This window comes from Rhipicephalus sanguineus, chromosome 5, assembly GCF_013339695.2.
Source record: "Rhipicephalus sanguineus isolate Rsan-2018 chromosome 5, BIME_Rsan_1.4, whole genome shotgun sequence".
In the NCBI taxonomy this organism is placed as follows: domain Eukaryota; kingdom Metazoa; phylum Arthropoda; class Arachnida; order Ixodida; family Ixodidae; genus Rhipicephalus; species Rhipicephalus sanguineus.
The window spans coordinates 89,442,099-89,458,717 of NC_051180.1; the positions used below are offsets into that span (position 1 = coordinate 89,442,099).

General features: G+C 45.7%; 2 protein-coding genes across 6 annotated transcripts in view; both read left to right on the forward strand.

Annotated features, from left to right (window-relative positions):
• Window positions 1–16,619, forward strand: part of LOC119394827 (sulfide:quinone oxidoreductase, mitochondrial-like) — a 345,577-nt gene that overhangs the window by 75,559 nt on the left and 253,399 nt on the right. The gene's annotated exons all lie outside the window — the stretch shown is intronic.
• Window positions 1–16,619, forward strand: part of LOC119393978 (CRISP/Allergen/PR-1) — a 329,781-nt gene that overhangs the window by 16,216 nt on the left and 296,946 nt on the right. The window contains exons 2-9 of one of the 3 annotated variants that reach the window (XM_037661189.2): window positions 36–386; window positions 4,299–4,386; window positions 5,507–5,676; window positions 7,161–7,267; window positions 8,989–9,113; window positions 11,536–11,679; window positions 12,647–12,912; window positions 13,640–15,218. The exons of 1 other annotated variant lie outside the window; for it this stretch is intronic. In XM_037661189.2, coding sequence (XP_037517117.1) covers window positions 75–386; window positions 4,299–4,386; window positions 5,507–5,676; window positions 7,161–7,267; window positions 8,989–9,113; window positions 11,536–11,679; window positions 12,647–12,912; window positions 13,640–13,738 — 1,311 coding nt within the window. In that variant the 5' untranslated portion in view covers window positions 36–74 and the 3' untranslated portion in view covers window positions 13,739–15,218. Of the gene's footprint in view, window positions 1–35; window positions 387–4,298; window positions 4,387–5,506; window positions 5,677–7,160; window positions 7,268–8,988; window positions 9,114–11,535; window positions 11,680–12,646; window positions 12,913–13,639; window positions 15,219–16,619 lie in introns of those variants that run through there. One more of the 3 variants, XM_049415574.1, reaches the window with a different exon arrangement.

Genomic DNA, 16,619 nt, shown 5'->3' on the forward strand with positions numbered 1-16,619 from the left:
AACGTTTGGTAATCACTTTGCATATTTTCTTGCAGATTTCATTTGGCCCGGATTAAGCAAGCAGCACACTGAGGATGTCCGTTGTGCGGCTACAGATTGCGCGGTACCTGTTCCTACTGCTGTCATCGCTGATGATGTTGCTACTGTTGACTGCTGTTCCGAAGGGGGAGGCAGCGCCGATCATAACGTCCAACTGCAGCGAGGCCTTCTTGCGCTACAGCCAGAACCACACCATGTGCAGAGAGGAGCCCGCGTGCGAGATCCAAGTGGCGGGCATCGACGACAACGTCAAGCAGCTCATTCTCAAGCTGCACAATCACTACCGTAGCCTCATCGCGGGAGGAAACGAGACGCACATGCCGCCGGCAGCCAACATGCTCGAGATGGTAAGGAAACATGCTTGGTCGTGAAATGACAAAAACAAATCTAACAAAATCAGACAGCTTCAAGCAAGTGAGGGTTAGCTTTGCAACTAAACTTTTTCTGGCTAAATGCAATACTATAAAAGCTCGCGTCGTTGGCTCAGTGGCTATGGACTAATGATATTTAACGTGAGGTACAGGGTCAGCGCCAGGGAGGGAGGGAGGGCACGAAGGGCCGGCCGCCCCTTTATAGCTCTTGCCTGCAACCCCCCCCCCCCCCCCCAATAGAGCAAACATTGTCAAAATTCAAAGCATAAGTTCAGCGCATAACTCACCTATCGTGCGTGCCCCTCTTCCCGTAAAATATCCTGACGCTGCCGCTGGTGAGGTCGCGGGTTCGATTCGTGGATTTAATATGAAGCAGTTGCAAAGATTGTCGTGTGTTAGTGTGCATCTTGGATTATCGTGTGTTTAGATGCGTCTGGAAGCACTCCAGCTGATCTCTCCTTTTAGACGTCACCGTGCAATTTTGGGACGTTAAACTCCAATTTTGTAACCAAACGAAGTTTGGAAATCGCGATGCTGATTGCCACATTTTCTTGCATGCAGTTATCTGGCGTGTCCATGAACGAGTGACTACTGGTAGACTCCACGATTTTACGGTGTGCAACCGCCTATAAACATGTCGCGGTTCTGAAGTTAACAGCTCGTGCGTTTTATGACTCGCCTTCGCGCATCTATTGTGAACGGACGTTAACCACAAGGGCGAAAAGGCGTTCACTAATGAAACATTTCTCGAGAAATTTCCGTCACATGTCAGTACTTTCTTCCGTCAGCTGTCTTAACGTTCTTAACCAGTTTTTATAAGCTTCTTGCACGATCAAAGCCACATTTTTTCCTCATTCACGTAGCAGATTGCCGAAATTCCTGCAACCTTCCAGCGGCATCGCTTCTAAGGATATAGTATTTCGATATGTTTCATGCACAGCTCGTGGCAATTCCCATATTCCAAAGCTCGCAAACACCTTCCATCGAAGAATAGCGTTTTTCATGGTCGCTCGCAGCTGAACCAGTGATTATTAGGCCAAATGGGCTTGTCAAACAACTCCGCTGGCCGCGATTCCCGAGTCGAAGAAGAACCTGTTGTTGGGCGAGTTGGTGCTTGCTGAATGACATAATGCAGCGCTAAAAACACACACACCACAAGTTAAGGAACACCGTCGTTTTCCGTCGGTCCCGTCGGTTTGTGTTCCTTACTTTGTGGTGTGTGTGTTTTTAGCGCTGCATTATGTCATTCACCGAGTTGAAGAGTTTCGAAATGGGCTAGCCCTTCGACCACGTGCGCTATCGAGGTCTATATGCGCGTCGTAGAGTGTGTGTATATACAGCTGTATAGGAAGGAGACAAAGCGTGGCACGAAGCCTGCAATTCGATTTCCTCATAAGGCATTTTGCGAGTCGGGACAATGCGCGCTGTGAGGTAAGCCGACCTTGGCACCCCTGTCTGTGTACTTGCGACGCCTCCGCCCCTCCACACTTCCAATGCGCCGACAGCGATGGGGACTAGCAGGTGAGCTTTGTTTGTTCGGTAGAAAAGCTGGCCATCGCGGCATTTTCCTCCGTATGATGGTTGCCGACATTACCGTAAAAGTGGTTTGTGCTTAGAGCCGTCTCCGCTGGAGCAGTTTTCGTCTCCTTCATTGATGGACTTTACGAAGAAATGAATGGCACCTCGGTAGCACTTAAGATTTGCTTGCTAATGAGCGTCGTACCACCTATATCGTTTATTGCGTGTCTTTATCAAGGCGATGTACAAAAGAAAACGCACTTCCCCACTATCGGATACTTGTAATCGATCACCTTTATTAGTGTTCCGCACTTAGGGTGCCGCTTGGAATGTAGTGATGTGCTCATCGTTTGTCATAGTTCTCTCGTGCTGTCATTTCATTTGAAAAATGCCGCAGCATACTGTAATCAAATAGTCGATTGAGTCAGGTTAGCCTTCCGCACCAGTCCGACTGCATGTTATATGTAGGAACCGTTCTTATAGTTTTCTTGTTGTTTTTTTTATTAGGATTATCACAGTAACGTCAAATAACCTGTGAACGCCGCGCGGCATTTCTAGCTCGAAACTTCAGTAACGGTTCAGCGCTGTTTATAAATGAGAGAGAAGGTTCTTGGAGTTCTTCCCGGAAGTGCTAGGCAGTCAGTGATAGCCTCGGAATGCGGGCACTCGCAAAACCGGGAGCCCTAACTCTGCGTTTGCACAGTCGCTCACGTTATCGCCCTGTAGGTCCGGAAAGCGTGCATAACGCTCTTGTCAAAGAACACACACCGATCTCCGTACGGGAAAGCAAACACAACTTGCTTGCCTAAAGCACCCGGATACGGACGACAATTCCTAGCATTTGAAAGCAAGCCGAGTAGAAATACCACGTAAATTACCGCACTTTTGTGCGCGTATATCGCGTCAACTCTTGAAAATAAGATTATCTCATTTTTGTTATGCGCGAATTCCAAACAAAAAGGGCAAGAGCTCGAACGTAATTGGCACTGCGAACTAATATTTGGAGGAATATCGTTGTCGAGTGATATATAATAATTGTTCGGGTTTTACGTCTCAAAATCAAGATAATTATGAGGGACGCCGTAGTGGAGGGCTCCGAGAATTTTGACCACCTGGTGTTCTTTAACGCGCGCTTAAATCTAAGTGCACGCGCCTCAGGCATTTCGCCTCCATCGAAATGCGGCCGCCCTGGCCGGGATTCGACCGTGCGACCTTCGGGTTAGCAGTCGAGCACCATAACCACTAAACCACCGGGGCGGGCAAGCTTACCTAACGCTCCTCTGTTTCTCTTGTACGTATAATACAAGTTGACAACTCAGCTTAAAAGAAACCATTTCCTCAATAATCCTACGTACACCACGGCCAACTCTTAAACTCTAACTCTGTCATCGATTGAAGATGGCATGTGACATGTAGGGACAAGGGATGCATGCAGTCGAATACCGTATGGACGAGCAATAAGCCTCACTCTTCGCTTGATTACCGGCAGGGTGTTACCTTTAGAAGAGTACCGTACTGTACACAAGTACAGAACTATCTGAAGGAAAGGATAGCGATTTATACATATGTATAATCGCATATGCTACATTGATCTCGTGCGAGGTCTGTAGGTGAAGCCCACGAGGTGCACGTCCTTGGAGGTAAAGCGCGTGACTTCATACCAAGAATCCTTTGATTCAGGTTGACCTCGTGGGCCATGCAAGACGGCCAGGTAGTCCCCGGCACAGAAAAAAAAATAAAAGCACGCCCATTTGGAGGTGCGTGCCAACTTCGATTCCAGCTTCGGCACGACCCGCTGGCACGGTAAATGCCAAGTGACGTTGAAAAAGGAGCCTGTCACGTCGCGTCTACGCGGCGACGAAACGCAGAGGGGCGGTTCTGTCTAATGCGATTCTGTTGATTCCCCGGTTGCACGTTTAATGACCACGCGGATCGTAAACAGTGTTTTCCGCGTTTCCTCTTCGCTTCCTAATGTGCGTTTTGAGTTCAGCAGACTGTCTGAAATTGTACACTGCGCCAGATCGGCTCATACGTGAATTCTGCTTATAATCAAGTATTACATATTATCTTAAGTATTCCGAAGCTTTCTCGCTTAGAAAGAGGCATTTCTACCTTTTTCTTTCCTTAAGGAATACCTTGGAACAGTTCTTGTGTGTCTTTTATGTTGCTGCTTCGTGATTGTACAATGGATACTAAGAGCTGATTGAAAGTAAGCAATTTTTAGGTATAAACGAAATCACCAGCTCTTCAATCCGCCCGCTGCTTTTCTCTCACACAGTTTAACAGCACTTTTTCCGTCTTCCTTACGTGCGTGCCTGACTTGGCTACAAAGTTTTCTCTTACTTGAAACCTTCGCCTTGTTCGACACAGGAGTGGGACGATGACTTGGCGAGGGTGGCCCAAGCGCATGCTAACCTGTGTCAGTTCGAGCACGACTGCCCGTCATGCCGATCAATGGGTAAGTGCTCAACGAGCGTACGAATTTACAGCCACCGTTGCCTAATCTCTGCAGCCAATAAGATTCACAGGAAAGCAATTAGACAACGTGTACTGAAAGGTTCATATTGCGCGAGTAGTTTTGGGCTTCTATGTACACGACGGCGCAGCAGTGTTGCAAAACTTAGACAAGGAAGAAGGAGGCTTAGCACATGGTTTCCTGTCCAGTTTCGAAACAGGAAAACATTTGTTGAAAGTTAGCGTTCGTGGTGTCTAAGGCTGCTACTCTGCCTCGAGTTTAATATTGCCCGACAAGATGCCGCAGTAACGAAAGTATGGGCAAACATTTCATTATTCACGTCGTCTCATAGAGGAACGCTTCGAGTTTATTCTCTTTTTTTGTCTCTCGGAGCTCAAGTGAAGCAACGCGATGCCATTACTCTTAACGAACACTTACACAAACGCTTCTGCCCTATAACCTCTTAACCTAACCGCGATCCCTCAACGCTCTTGGCACTGATTCCGTAGCACAAAATAGCAATCTCATAAATGACGAAATTGAAGCGTGTGCACAGAATGACGTCATATTTGAAGTATTACCGGATGTGTCATCACGCGGGAGCTAATTTTCGTCTAATGGTTGTTAATTAACATTAACAGAGATGGTCATCTTTAATTGACTTGAGCACTAGGCACCCATAAATGAGCCGCCAAAGTTAATTTACTCCTCTTGGATCGTAATTCCGTGCATGGGTTGGCAAAATGCTACTCACTGTATCATACGTGCAAAAAGAGATCACTTTCTGATGTGTTGGTGCACACTTCTAAAGAATTTATGAGTGAAATAATGTTGGCGAGAACAAAAGCGATGGCACCAGCCGGGCCTATAGCGATAACTACCAAGACAAAGTTGAGAAGGAGTTAGAGAAAAGGAAGTTAGTCGCAAAGGTCACCGTGCTAAGCGTATTTTTTTTTTTAATACACGGCGAGCACAGCTTATGTAGAATGATCGACCAAGCTTAAGTTTCCACGGAGAGCTGTTCGGTACAAAAGATGTGAGAACTGTCAGTAAAGCTGGGTTGCAAGGAACAAGAATTTTGTTTCGTCCTCCGTGAACACACGCCGTGCTCTTACACTTGCAGATAAGTTTACCGCCGTCGGCCAGAACCTGTGCCTCGACAGGACCACAAGACACAATCCACAGCCGGACTGGGAAAGCTGCGTGCGGCGCTGGTACGACGAGGTGTCTCTCTTCTCCAACGCCTCGCGCTCCCCATTCCAGTTCGACCTTCCCACTGGGCATTTCACGCAGGTAGGCAAAAGCACACTCTACCCAGCTCATGGGTGCGCGCGCGATCCGTAGTTTCGATTTAGCACACAACGTCGCACCCATTTTCACACAGTGCGCATTGAATTCATCTGTGTGTATTGTGCGGTGCATCACTGTGTCGAGGTACACTACACACTTCTATTTAAGGTACTTGCCTGAAAAATGTTCCTAGATAAGCTACGGTTATACAGTGGCTTCAGCGAGCCAACCAGACTTGAGCGTCGAGGAAGTGCACGAACTTGATGCTGCCGAGAGGGTGAAGTAGTGACAGTGTGCATTATTAACAAGGTAGCGATCCTCAGTCGATAATCCGCTGAGCATTGTGTGCACGCTGGTATTATGTATTATTATGTTTTATGTACCTGTCTCCTTAACGTGAGCTTGCGTGATTAGCTGTCGCCAAATGAACGGGAACTCCCCGGAACACGTGCCAGCACGTGATCGGCATTGTTCCAACTGTAAGCATATTTGAACGAAGCGCTGACTTCATGGAACAGCTCGTATTTTCATCCCCGATGGAGTGCTGGCGCCATCTGTTGAGCGTTTAATATAAAGAAAAGTACGGCGCTTACGAACTCCAGCACGTCGAGGCGGTCGCGCGCCACCACATGCGTGTTTGTGAATAACATCAACACATATGCATAGGGAAAAGCTGGACAACAAATTGACAAGCGCAAAGGCAATGAGCGGAATCGAGAACGGCATGGCCATGTGCGTAGCGGCCATGTTTTAGCCGCTTTCCTGCACCTTCTGTGTATTTGTGTTCTTTGCTTCTCTCTTATATTTTTATTTATTCATATTACCTACCCAAAGCGCCTAGTGGCATTACAGTCGGGCTACATTTTACAGCGTTCTAGTAGTTTCTCACCGTTTCGTGCATGTACACAATGTAGATGAACTTTTTAGGTACATTAGAATATTTAAATTCTTATTTCTCACACAAAAATAAAAAAAGAGATCATTATCGCATATACGACACTGTCTAGCAATATTACGGTGGTGCTTATTGTTATTATGTTGCCCTGTTTTTTTGGTATGTGTGGTTTTTTATTTTGTATTTATGAATGCTTATGTTTTATAGTTGCGATGACTAGTATTGAGTTCCTTTTCGTTATTGCCTCCTCGGGTCCCAACTTTTCGGCGAACTAGTATAAAATTGTCTTCTACTTCTACTTTCTTGTTTGTTTGTTTCTTCCTTCAGCTCATTTGCACGCGTTTTTATTTTAAGCCTCACCTGTGACTCATAAGCTGAGTCATCTAGCTGCTGATCACAACGTTACTGGTTCGACTTACGGTCAGTTTTGGGACTTAGACTTTGTGTCGTGTTAAAGAGTCTCGCGAGCTCAAATTTAATTCGGAGCACCAGTATAGCTTTAAGCTCCTGCACATCAATCAATCGTAATAATGTCTATGCACTTGATCGTTCTAGTGCCTTGCCACCACCATTTCTACATGCACTCTCGCAGATGGTGTGGGCGACCACGTGGAAGATTGGCTGCGGCTACACGCGCTATCCGTCCACCGAGCCGCCGTTCACCTACGACCTTCTCTACACCTGCGACTACGGGCCAGGGTCAGTGGATGTAGAGCTCGCAATGTTTGTTTGTTTGTTTGTTTGTTTGTTTGTTTGTTTGTTTGTTTGTTTGTTTGTTTGTTTGTTTGTTTGTTTGTTTGTTTGTTTGTTTGTTTGATTGTTTGTTTGTTTGTTTGTTTGTTTGTTTGTTTGTTTGTTTGTTTGTTTGTTTGTTTGTTTGTTTGTTTGTTTGTTTGTACGGATGATCGTGCTGCCCAGCGCAGTATTCCCATTCGATCTATGTCGAACCTTGCGTGTTCCTTTTACTCTTTCTACCTTTACTTATTATCATCTTTATGAATGTCTGCTTCACACCGTGCCCACAATATAAACCCACTTAAGAGGAGAACCCGGTGTGTGCTACAATGATAACGTCTTCTCAGCACGTATTTTATAGCAGCAGTCGACACATGTTCGCCACTATCTGCGGCGTTGCTAATTAGGTCATGGCTAAACCCAGCAAGAACTAAATCAATAACACTTAACACGAACATAAGCGTATTATCCGTCCGCCATACGCTTCCTCACGGAACCCTTGTTTGTAAACAAAGGATAGGTCAATTAACGGTCAGCGTTAATCCTCCTTCGACTGCTGCAGCGCGGTGAAGGCGTAAGCGGGGCATTCAATGCGGTTACGTTGACGTGCAGTTGTTATGACGCTCTACGCATTTCGGCCGCTAAGACATGTGCGGCTTGCAGCATAAGAGAACACAGGAAGGCAATAGGCAATGAGGAAATCCCTTTGCTTTTCTTCGATCTTCGTTCGCATACACATAGGCGTGCGCAGGGTTCCTCTTCAAGGGGGGCGAAGGTTCATCGCGGCGCCCCCCCCCCCTATTAAGTCAATGTATGAGGCAGACTTTGCGCCCCCCTCTTCTTAGGTGACTAGGGGGGCGGCGGCTGCCCCCCTGCCCCCCCCCCCCCCCCCGCCTCTGCGCACGCCTACGTGCATACACGTCCGCTCAACTCGTAGTTGGCGTTAGCGGAAGCGTTAATCTGCTCATCTGCATGACACACTGTCACGGTAACAGCAGACTTCTCTCGCAGCCAAGCTTTGATATCACTTTGCTCGCAATGATTACCTTACCGGCCACGTTCTTATAGTCATGAACGCTATTTGGCAAAAACAATGTTTGTCGTTGCACTACAAGGAACACAGCTTATACTTAGAAATATAAAACGAGTGCCCAAAGTATAACAAACAAGTTTATTTGTATTCTGCATGCACGGGGACAATCCGACAGGGCATGCACGCATGTTTGCAGCGAGAGTTTTATAACAAATGTATATGGGTGTATTTTGAATGAAGGTGGCAATAGCGGCTTCCTAGAGACCCCCCACAAACATTATTTGTAGTGTCCTAATGAGAACAACACTCGATCACACTTACACTAACGCAGTGAATATCAATAAATGTCTTACTTGCGTACTTATTATCCTGTACACTTTGTACTCCTTCATGTTCAGTAGTGTTAGTTCGACACCAAAGTCTTATAAAAGGAAAATGTGCTTGATTCCAAATTTATATAGTTCCGTAAAAAGAAAATTGAAGCTACTGATAACAAAATGGAAAGAAAGTTAGGATCCTAATTGGTGGCGTAACAGAAGATGAGATAACTCAGTATGCATTGTTTGTACGTCATTTTGGCCTTACTTTGATACTGAGCAATCGATTGTTTCAAGTTTCTCTTACACTTTCTCACCTTGGATGTTTTCTGCAGAGGAAACATTGTGGGCGGCGAGATGTACGAAGAGGGCGACGCGTGCTCCAACTGCCCCGAGGGAACCTGCTGCGGAAGTTCTTGTGAAGAACAGAACGTCGACACGCGCTTCAAGGGACTGTGCAGTGAGTTTTTATTGCGTATTCTGTTTGCATCTTGTGTTCCCGGTGAGCTTGTAAGCCTGCTTACAAACACCGGAAAGCAGGAAGGAAACGGAAAGGCAGGCGGGGAGGTTAACCAGAAAAAGCTTCCGGTTGGCTACCCTACACAGAGAATTGGGGAAGGGGAATAAAACATGAGAGAGAGAGAGAGAGCGGGGAAGAGGAAAACACGCAATGAATTTACTGACGCGTGCGGGACTGCAACACAAGTCAGCGGCGCACGCAGAAGCCCGTCGCCCTTAAAAAGAAAACACCTGAAACGTTAAGCAATCGCATATGGTATCTGCATTCTATGCGTTCACATCTAAAGAATCGAGGGAGCGAGTAAGAGTTTAGAGGGCGCGCAAGCGCGTGGGGGCACTCTTGCGTGCGCAAGGCGCTAGTGTTGTAGCAAGACTTTGCTGCAAGTGTACTCATCCAGGCCATAGAAGAGCAGCGCCCTCGGGAGCTCTAAACCAGCTAAATGATCGCCCACAGAAAGCAACATTCTTGGGAACTGGCTTACCCAGCCTGCGGCGTGAGTCTCTCTAATGGCGTTGCTGCGTTTCCTGAGGAATCACAGCACTGGGTGAAACGTTGCGACTGTACGTTGGATAGTGCTTCCCTGTTTCAATCGGGCATTAACACTGTCGCAATGACATTGCGATGCCTCCACACTGTTCTTGGGTTTCGTTCTCTTTCTTTATTAGCGGCACGAGCGCTGAGGGACACACTTGTTCCGCTTCCAAGCGCTTCCGGTAGAGCTTTTACTTCTGGTTTGCCAAATAATCAGAAAAATTCTTGTAAGAAAAATACAACTGGCCCGAAATTGATGCAAAACCTCGACGTCCTTACGTGGGAAGCCTTGCATTGGTGGCTCCTCCTAGGGCATTTCTGTCCTCACTCCCCTCCCCTACACAGAGTAGCATGTAGGCGACTTTAGGTACGCCGGCAGAATTCTCTGTTTTACAATAAAGAGCTCTCTCTCTCTCTCAATGAAGTTTATTTCTCATCCTCCGAAATTGATCGTTCTGGTTCGAGTTATGAGTTATGGTGGATACATGTGATATTGGAACACCAATTTACCTAATATAAGATCCAATTAACTGTCACGATAATTATTTAAAATTAACTGAATGAGTTCAGCGAAGGAGCAGGTGCTTATCTTTGTCAGAAGCTAGGACCGTTGCGGCGCCTGGCGGAGCAGGTCTTAACGACGCGCTCCTTTCTACATGGCCTCTGAGATGCGCTTCGGCAGCGCGACGAAACACTATGTTAACCCAAGGAATACACTAGGGCCAATGTATCTCGCTTCGTGACTAGGGCACGTGACGCTTCCTCCGGGATGTGCAAGTGCCACTATAAAGCACATACCTAAGTCAAGCGTTAGGGCCTCCTCCAATTTGTTCGTACCCCCTTTCCCCTTGCCATGTACATGGTAGCCAACTGGGCATCTCCTCCGCCATTCTTTCTTGCTTCATTGGGTAAATCAACTGTTAGCGTCTCCTAATCTAAACATCTCTATATAAACATCATCTATCCTCCTCTGACAGAACATTAGCTTAATACAAACGTCACAGCACCGCCATTCATGCGTGTTGTTTGTCGGCCAGCCAGCACATGCTGGGTTCACGTATAGTCGTTCACGGCGCTCAACACACACGGCTCTTATCCGTCGTGATGTTGAGATGAATTGTTGGCACATGCACTAATGCGAAAAAGCTGCAGCTGCGGCTGCCGACAGACTGATTGCACTCGCGGTTACAATTTGTAACTTGCTAACACTTAGAAGGAGCCGCTTACGTTGTCTGTGCGAAAGGCCAGAACTCTGGTAAAAATGCCAAAAATGTCCATAATATACGCATTAGAGAACCATTGCACAGGTACCCTTAACTATGATATGGGCATTGCTTTTGGCTATAAACGCTTGCATGAGAACCAAGGTTTGCGAAGAAAACTGAATTTCTGCAAATTTTGGGCACTTAGTTTCGAATTGAAAAGTTTAAAGCTGTAATAGTGCTTGCGACTGGTCCATTAAAGACCACGCGATTTATCAGGGTGAAAGTTATTATTTATCGTAGAGGCCGTTTCTCGTAAATTTTTGAGGCCGACTGCGAACGTTTTCGTAATCTTTAAATGAGCGTGTATATTCGAGGCTGTACAAAAAATCAATGAAGAGACACATTAACACTCTTTTACGTCCCACGACTATCCTAAGAGAGTACAATTATTCTTAAAAAGAGTTAACGTATCTCTTTAAAGGGAGTCGTATACTTGGCAAGTAAGCACTCGCAGAAAAGAGTCAGAGGACTCTCTTATTTTTCTTCTTCTTCTTCTTTGGGTGTATGCGCACGATAAAATTTTCGTATGAGGTAACGTGCATCTTGCATTCCCTTTTTCTTCCCAGAGCCGACGACTCCTGAAGGTCCAAAGCCCTCCGTAAACAAGAAGGGCCTCCTCTGGGCGTGTCTTTTCAACAACGAGACGTCCGAATCGTGCGAGACTGTCTCCGATCCCCCGGACGCTTTCAACACCAAGCCGTTGTTTGGTGGTAGGTTCTTTGGTGGATTTTTTTTATGTGTTTGTGTGTCTAATTGCAGATACATTCGTCAGCTGTTGCGGGGTAAAGCACCGTCTCAAAACGTTTGCACTTCATCGAGGGTAATAAGTCCCTTTACATAATTCTGAACAGTATTCGTCATAGCTAACACTGTGTTCTTAGCTTAAGCTCATATAGCCTAAAACAGTTTTGCTGGCAGCTGACCAGGTGATACATAACGCTGAAGGACAGACAAGCAGACATAGCAGGGATATTTTATTGCGGAAGTTTTAGCGATGCTCCTGAAGTGACGACAGAGGACGGCTGGTCCCACATTATACTGGGCAAACCTGCGCAGAGCAAAATACCGGCTTTCAAAGAGTACGCACAAAATCTTTTACCGACAGGATCTAGCCGCACGGCGAGCACCAAACGAGTGAATGCCGAGAGTCCTTGGAGCAGCCCGTTGTATATGTACCGGATGGTACGCGACGTTTGTGATGTTAGTATATTTGTACGGAGATCTCTCCATCATTAGGGTCTCTTTTACCGCGCCTCCGTTCGCTATGCGATGAGAGGCATTTCAGAACTTTATTTCCGGCAAAAGTGCCGTGATGCAGTAGATGGGTAAATAGCGAATGTTCTGTGCAAGCGATCGTTGAAATTAAAGATGCGCCACACAAAAATATTGTTGAGATGTGTTTGTAAATGGCCTCTTTAGTATACTAATTACAAGCATTGTCGCCACGAGGTCGTGACCACTTACTGCGACCACAGCCGTGATATCACTATTGGTCTATAACCACTGGTGCAAGTCCGTTGTCTTGAATGCTTTTAGCAATGCCTTCGTCACCTTTATCCTCGAGGACTTCTCAGGACGACATTCTAAATGGAAACATGCCGATATTTGCATGCCTCTTGATAGGCTGCACTTATCGGGGTACGAGGTGTTAACGCACCAATCGTCTACCCTTTGCAGCCAACTTCCTGGAGACCGTGGTCGAGGGTGGTAAGCGGGTCGAGCTCACCTTCAAACGCATCATCAAGAGTCCGCAGTCTCCGTTCTGCATCAACATCGAGTACGCCAAGGGACCCAGCATGGCGGGCGACAAGGCGGACGGCTCGCTGCGACTGCTCCTGACGTCGCCAGTGCTAAACCTTTTCCAGATCGACGCCGAACTTGGCGGAGACTACACGGGTTACCAGATGTACTCCTTCTCTCTGGACTTTCGCATACCCGTCCAGGTGGGTACAACATGGTTCCTTAAAGCAGTGCTGATGCGACACTTTTCGGCTTACGAACCTCGTTGGCTTCGCAGCGTTCAGCTGCTAAGCAGGAGGGTGTGGGTTCGTGTCCCGGGTCATATAGTGGCCGCATCTCGATGGAAGCGAAATGGAGAACTGGCCGTGTGCTTAGATTAAGGTGCATTTTAAGTTTTCACACTTCGTTCGATTTTCTCGGTCATATATTATACCACTACGTTCGGAAGCGCAACGAGCCAGCACCATAAGCAGGCGATCAAAGGAGCCAGAGCGAATGCGAAAACGGTCATCTTCATTCGCGTGACCACTTTATGCGCCATTACGCGTGCCTTCTGGGAACTGAAACCGAAGCCACTTCGCAGAACGACATTATACCAACGTTATCGCGCTTTCAGGCTTTTCGGTATTTCTTTCTAGCGTATCAGGAATTCAGATATATGAAAATTAATAGTAGATAGTTTTCATTAATGAAATTATCTTTTGTATTGAGACTCTGGCTTCGTTTATTCGGCGGAAAGAGGTTTCTCTTTCACGCACAAATGAAGACCAATTTCCTCTATTGGAGGTGTATCTAGAGGGTTCTAATGCATTCCTCGTAGTTATTTAAGCCCTTTCATGCACTACCATCGACCAAATGTTACGTTCACAGTTGACGCGAAGAAAAATTCATTCCCCAGCTTACGCATTTGCCGTGTTTATTCTTTCGCAGGTTGGCTTCTCCTTCTCAGTTCCAGCAAACAGCTCTGCGCAGTACTTTGGCCTGTACAAGCTCATCGTGAATCAAGGAGCCTGTTCGCAAGGCTTCTAAGGAAGCTTGTGCTGACATTTCGGCTGCAACGTTGTTTCACATCGGACAAAACGTGTTTTACGACGACTCTCGACTCGTGTACGTGGTGCTTCCTGCGCACGTTACACGAGCCAAGTGTCAATTGCCTAACTCGAGGTGTTCCGTGAGCCTGGCTAGTTTGCTGGATCACAACAAGAGATGAGATTGTGCTTACCTGACGCCATATGTCACGGGAAGGCTTTTTCGAGGCTTCGGTCTCTTGCAACGTTTATCGATGCGGTCTCATCCTTTTGTGCACGTGATTGTTGCTGTCCTTTTACATCTCCGTGTGTGTGTATGTTGATGTACTGTGATGTCTGCGGCACTCGGAAATTGATGAATGTTGTGTATTCTTCGGTGCAGTCATCCGTTTCGTTCTTATAAATTTTAATCACGTTCAGAGGCGTCAAACGTGTAAACTGAACTACATATCTCTGAACTGAAGTGTGTATCCGTCCACTTATGCGTAGGTTTCATCGGTCCATTTATGCGTACCATTCAGCTCGCTGTTATGAGGCTGCTTTTAGTAACTCACCTCAATAATCCTCAGTAGTCGCTCACCAAAAGCTAGTTAGCGCATCGAAGGAGGAGGCATTCGCGAAGGAGGTCAAGTACGTCTAACATAAAAAAATCAATCGGTCACAATTTGAGTGTTGTTGTAAAGTATTTTTGATCACATTACACGTTCGCGACATCTTTTTCCACTTCATCATCATTACAGCTTGTTGCGCCATTTCTCGTAAATTTACGTTGCACATTGATGCTTTTATACAACAATTTATCGGGTAACTCTGTTTCAGAAATGCACTTGTGTTGCCTATTCATGTTGACGAAAGGACTGTGCTTTCTTGATTAAAAACGTCCTTGAGCTGCAACTTTCAGGCATGACCTCGTGAGAGCGAAACTAGTACACTGCTATAGGGCTTGCAGCAACGTTGCAGACTATCTTTTTTTTAAAAAGCTCTCACAGCGCTTAGGTGTATTTGTATTGACTCGTAGCATTCCTGTACGCTTCAACCGAAATCATCCATGTGTGTCAGAGCGCCACTCATGCTATCCATTACCGTTATTCAGCTGTCGTTATCCAATGTGATTTGTTCGTAGCTTGTCAAGTTTGAAGAGCCAAAATCTTATTCAGTTCATTACACGCGTGCAGGAGCATGTTTCAGACAACATAAACTGAACATATGACTAACTTCTTCTTGTATATAATAGTTTGTCCACATTTCAATATAGCAACAAGTCCTCGTGAAAATGCGTTTTATACGTAATTCTTTTTATTCAGCAAAGTGTTCATTTTTTCTGCATGTGCATTATTTCGCAAGATGACCGGGAGTGCATTTCGTTGCATTGTCAATGCATTCATTCTATCATGTTCGAGAAGCTTTCATAATTTTTTATATGGAAGTTATGTATCGTGACATTCAATCACTGTGCAATAAATGGTGTGAATTTCCTATACGGCGCCGGCTTTTGTGTATATTTGATGTAAACGTGGCTTTCAAGATGCGAAACGTGCATTGGACTTTTCTTTGTCTTGTCAACTTAGTTTGGCATTCGCGGATAGAATTTTCTTTCTATATCAGGATGCTAAAAAAAAGTTGATTGCTACATCCAAAAGCATAAGCATAGACAATACAATGCATTATAGTAATAATAATATCTGAGCTTTAACGTCCCAAAATCACGATATTATTGTGAGGGACGCCGTAGTGGAGGGCTCCGGAAATTTCGACCACCTGGGGTTCTTTAATGTGCACCTAAATCTAAGTACACCGGCCTTAAACATTTTCGCCTCCATTGATCCCGCGACCTTCGGGTCAGCAGTCGGGTGCCATAAACGCTACACCACTGTGGCGGTGCCACAATGCATTATGGAAAACTAGGGTCTGCATCATGCGCTTGGTTAGGCGCTGTTTGCACTGAGCGGAGAAATAAACTGTGAAATAACGCGCCTTTGTCATGGCATTGCAGGCAATTAGAAGTGCGAAAAGAACGATTCACTACGTTTAAATGGAATAATATGTAGAAACATTGCTGTACAAACGCTGAATGGTTATTTGAAGCAAATTACAAAAACACAGATTGCTATGCAATACCTGCACATAACAAATGGCAACATATTCAGCAACTCACTTGAAACCAAAATTACCGGAAACTAAATGTTCACTTAAGAAAGTGCACATGAATAGGTAAGACTCGAATAATCTTGGCTAATGGATCAAAGTGAGTCAAGCATAGGTCGGCAAACTCATGAGTCGACTCACTCAGACTCACTCATACTCAGATCAGGCCGTGAGTATAAGTCTGAGTTCGGTTGAGTAATATTTGGGTGAGCTTGAGTCAGAGTGAGTGCGGCTGAGGAAAATTTTAGTGATTCTGAGTCCGAGTGAGTCCGGTTGAGGAAAATATTCGCGAGTCTGAGTCCGAGTGAGCCATATGCACAAAATATATTTCTTGAGTGAGTCTGAGTGAGCTCCACCTTCTATTGCCGACCTATTTTCCTATCTATTCGTCTTCAGGATTATTATCGGTCTTATATCGGCTTACGTTTATGCTCAAGGGTATGAACGCATTAGTCAACGAACGGGCGTTTATGCGCCACCTCAATATTTATTGATCAAAGGCGTGAATGGGGAAGGGGGGGGCACCATGACCTTGCCTCGCAAACTCTTTCACGGGAAGTTCTTGATGAAATATTTTATATGAGTCGTGTATTTCATAAAAAAATGTCTTTACTGAATTAAAACTACTGATAACTCATATTTGAAGGTAAAAGAACAAAAGACGTATCGCAGAGCACCGATTATGTGAGATATTGACGTTAAACAGCAGTGGCACCATGTTCGAAAAAACTCATTTT